The sequence below is a fragment of the Drosophila guanche genome, unplaced genomic scaffold (assembly GCF_900245975.1).
Source record: "Drosophila guanche unplaced genomic scaffold, DGUA_6, whole genome shotgun sequence".
Classification (NCBI taxonomy): domain Eukaryota; kingdom Metazoa; phylum Arthropoda; class Insecta; order Diptera; family Drosophilidae; genus Drosophila; species Drosophila guanche.
The window spans coordinates 1-1,701 of NW_022996321.1; the positions used below are offsets into that span (position 1 = coordinate 1).

General features: G+C 48.0%; 1 protein-coding gene across 1 annotated transcript; it reads right to left on the bottom strand.

Moving 5' to 3' along the window:
- Positions 1-87: 87 nt before the first annotated feature.
- On the bottom strand, positions 88-1,082 carry LOC117591652 (bromodomain-containing protein 3-like; the record flags this gene model as incomplete). The annotated part of the gene is made up of 1 exon (XM_034284976.1): positions 88-1,082. A coding segment is annotated over exon 1 (995 nt), but the record flags the coding sequence as incomplete, so codon positions are not given.
- Between the last annotated feature and the right edge of the window lie 619 nt (positions 1,083-1,701).

Consider the following 1,701-nt stretch of genomic DNA (forward strand, 5'->3'; position numbering starts at 1 on the left):
GTCCTCTGTGTCGCTCTGCGGATCGATGGGCATTCGGTGAAGCAGGACATTGCGTTCTGCAGCATTCGGTGTAACTTAGTCAGAAACCAGTCCCAGCCCTTAAACTGCTCGCCCGCCAGCATCTTCTCCAGTATGTCCCAATCCAGAGGCTCATCATGGAAGTCATTATCTAGATTTTCTCCATAATGCATCCAGATCGACGAGATGTTGAATGGCCAAGAGTTCGCACAACAACGTAGAGCCTTGATCAGGGTCTGGCTGTATGTGCGCTCGATCTTCAGATTTAAAGGCATCAGGATAGCCGTTATGCTGAGTCGATCAAGGACTGGTTCGACTGGGAGTGGGTCGATTTTCACTTGAGTTCCATAGTTGTTAAGAAGGTTTGGGGGTCGCTGAAGCTCTGGAAATTCGTGCGAGATAACAGCATTTTTATCGGCGTCAGCTCGGGTCAGACTTCGCGACCCTGGAGGTCGGCCACGACCACGACGGGCCGGTGTCACGGGCGTGAACTGTTTGCCATGGTGCCGATTCGGATGTAGATTGGGAACGGCCTCAAATGAAGGCAGTGGATCGTCTGCCTTTGGCTGATTTCCATTCTTGATTTCCACCTTGGTATTCATTGGAATGACAGCCTTTTCCTGGCGCGGGGTCTTCGGCAATGGAGAGGTTTTTGAAATGGCTGCCTTCCGCGGACGCCTGGTCTTGGCCTCAGCCCTACACTCATTGTGCAATTCCTGCTGCATTTTCGCCATGCGCAGCCAAAAGCACTCGCACAGGTTGACAGCAGCTTTAAACACGGGCGAGTCCGGACTGTTGTAGACTCTGCAGTTTTCGAAAATCAATAGAATGTCTTCCAGGACGTCTGCACCGCCCCAGTAGTATGTGTACTCAAATCTTTTCTTGATTGTGTTCAAGTCCATGGGGTTTGCGATTTTTTCATGGTAGTCCCTGATCTTCAGCTTCACAGCATCGAAATTTTGGCGAAAGTGCAGCGAGGAAGGGTTGCGCGACAACGCATTCACAGCGGTTCTCAGTTTTAACAAGAAATTGGTTACCCTTCCCTTACGATTGGGTGGCGGCATCACCGGGGGCTGCACAATTCCATTTACCGGCTGCACTCTGGGCTCGCACCGTGGCGGCCGCTGCTCCCCTGGGTCCGGTTTTCGAGCACGCATAAAGCTTTCTCAAAGTCCTCACGCCGCCTATCATCCATTGTCTGAGAATAGAGATTTCAATTAGATTTTGGACCGGCCAAATGGCTGTGGCAAGTGCCACAGGCAGACTGTTCGTAGACTGTTCGAATTGCCACATTCTATCAACCGAAAAACTTACGTGTAGAGGGTACTAACATTCCCTTTCATCTCGATGGTGGTTTAATTAAACCTTTTATTCAGTTGCTTTTTTTTTGACAAGCATCTGAAAAGTTTTAGGGATGGCTGATAAAAAAGTAAGCACATCGATACACGCATTGCGTGCTATCGATATTCAGTGTTGAGCAATGCCAATAATATGCCAAATGAAAACGGCTCTCTCGATATATCAGTCATCGATATGAGCCAAAAGCAATGGATCGGGAACGACCATTTAAGGTATATTATATACTTTCCAAGATATTTTTATCACGAAATTGGGTTCATTGTATATTTAGTAAATAGGAATGGTATAATGGTATATTACGGCGAGTGCTATGAGGGCTATGAG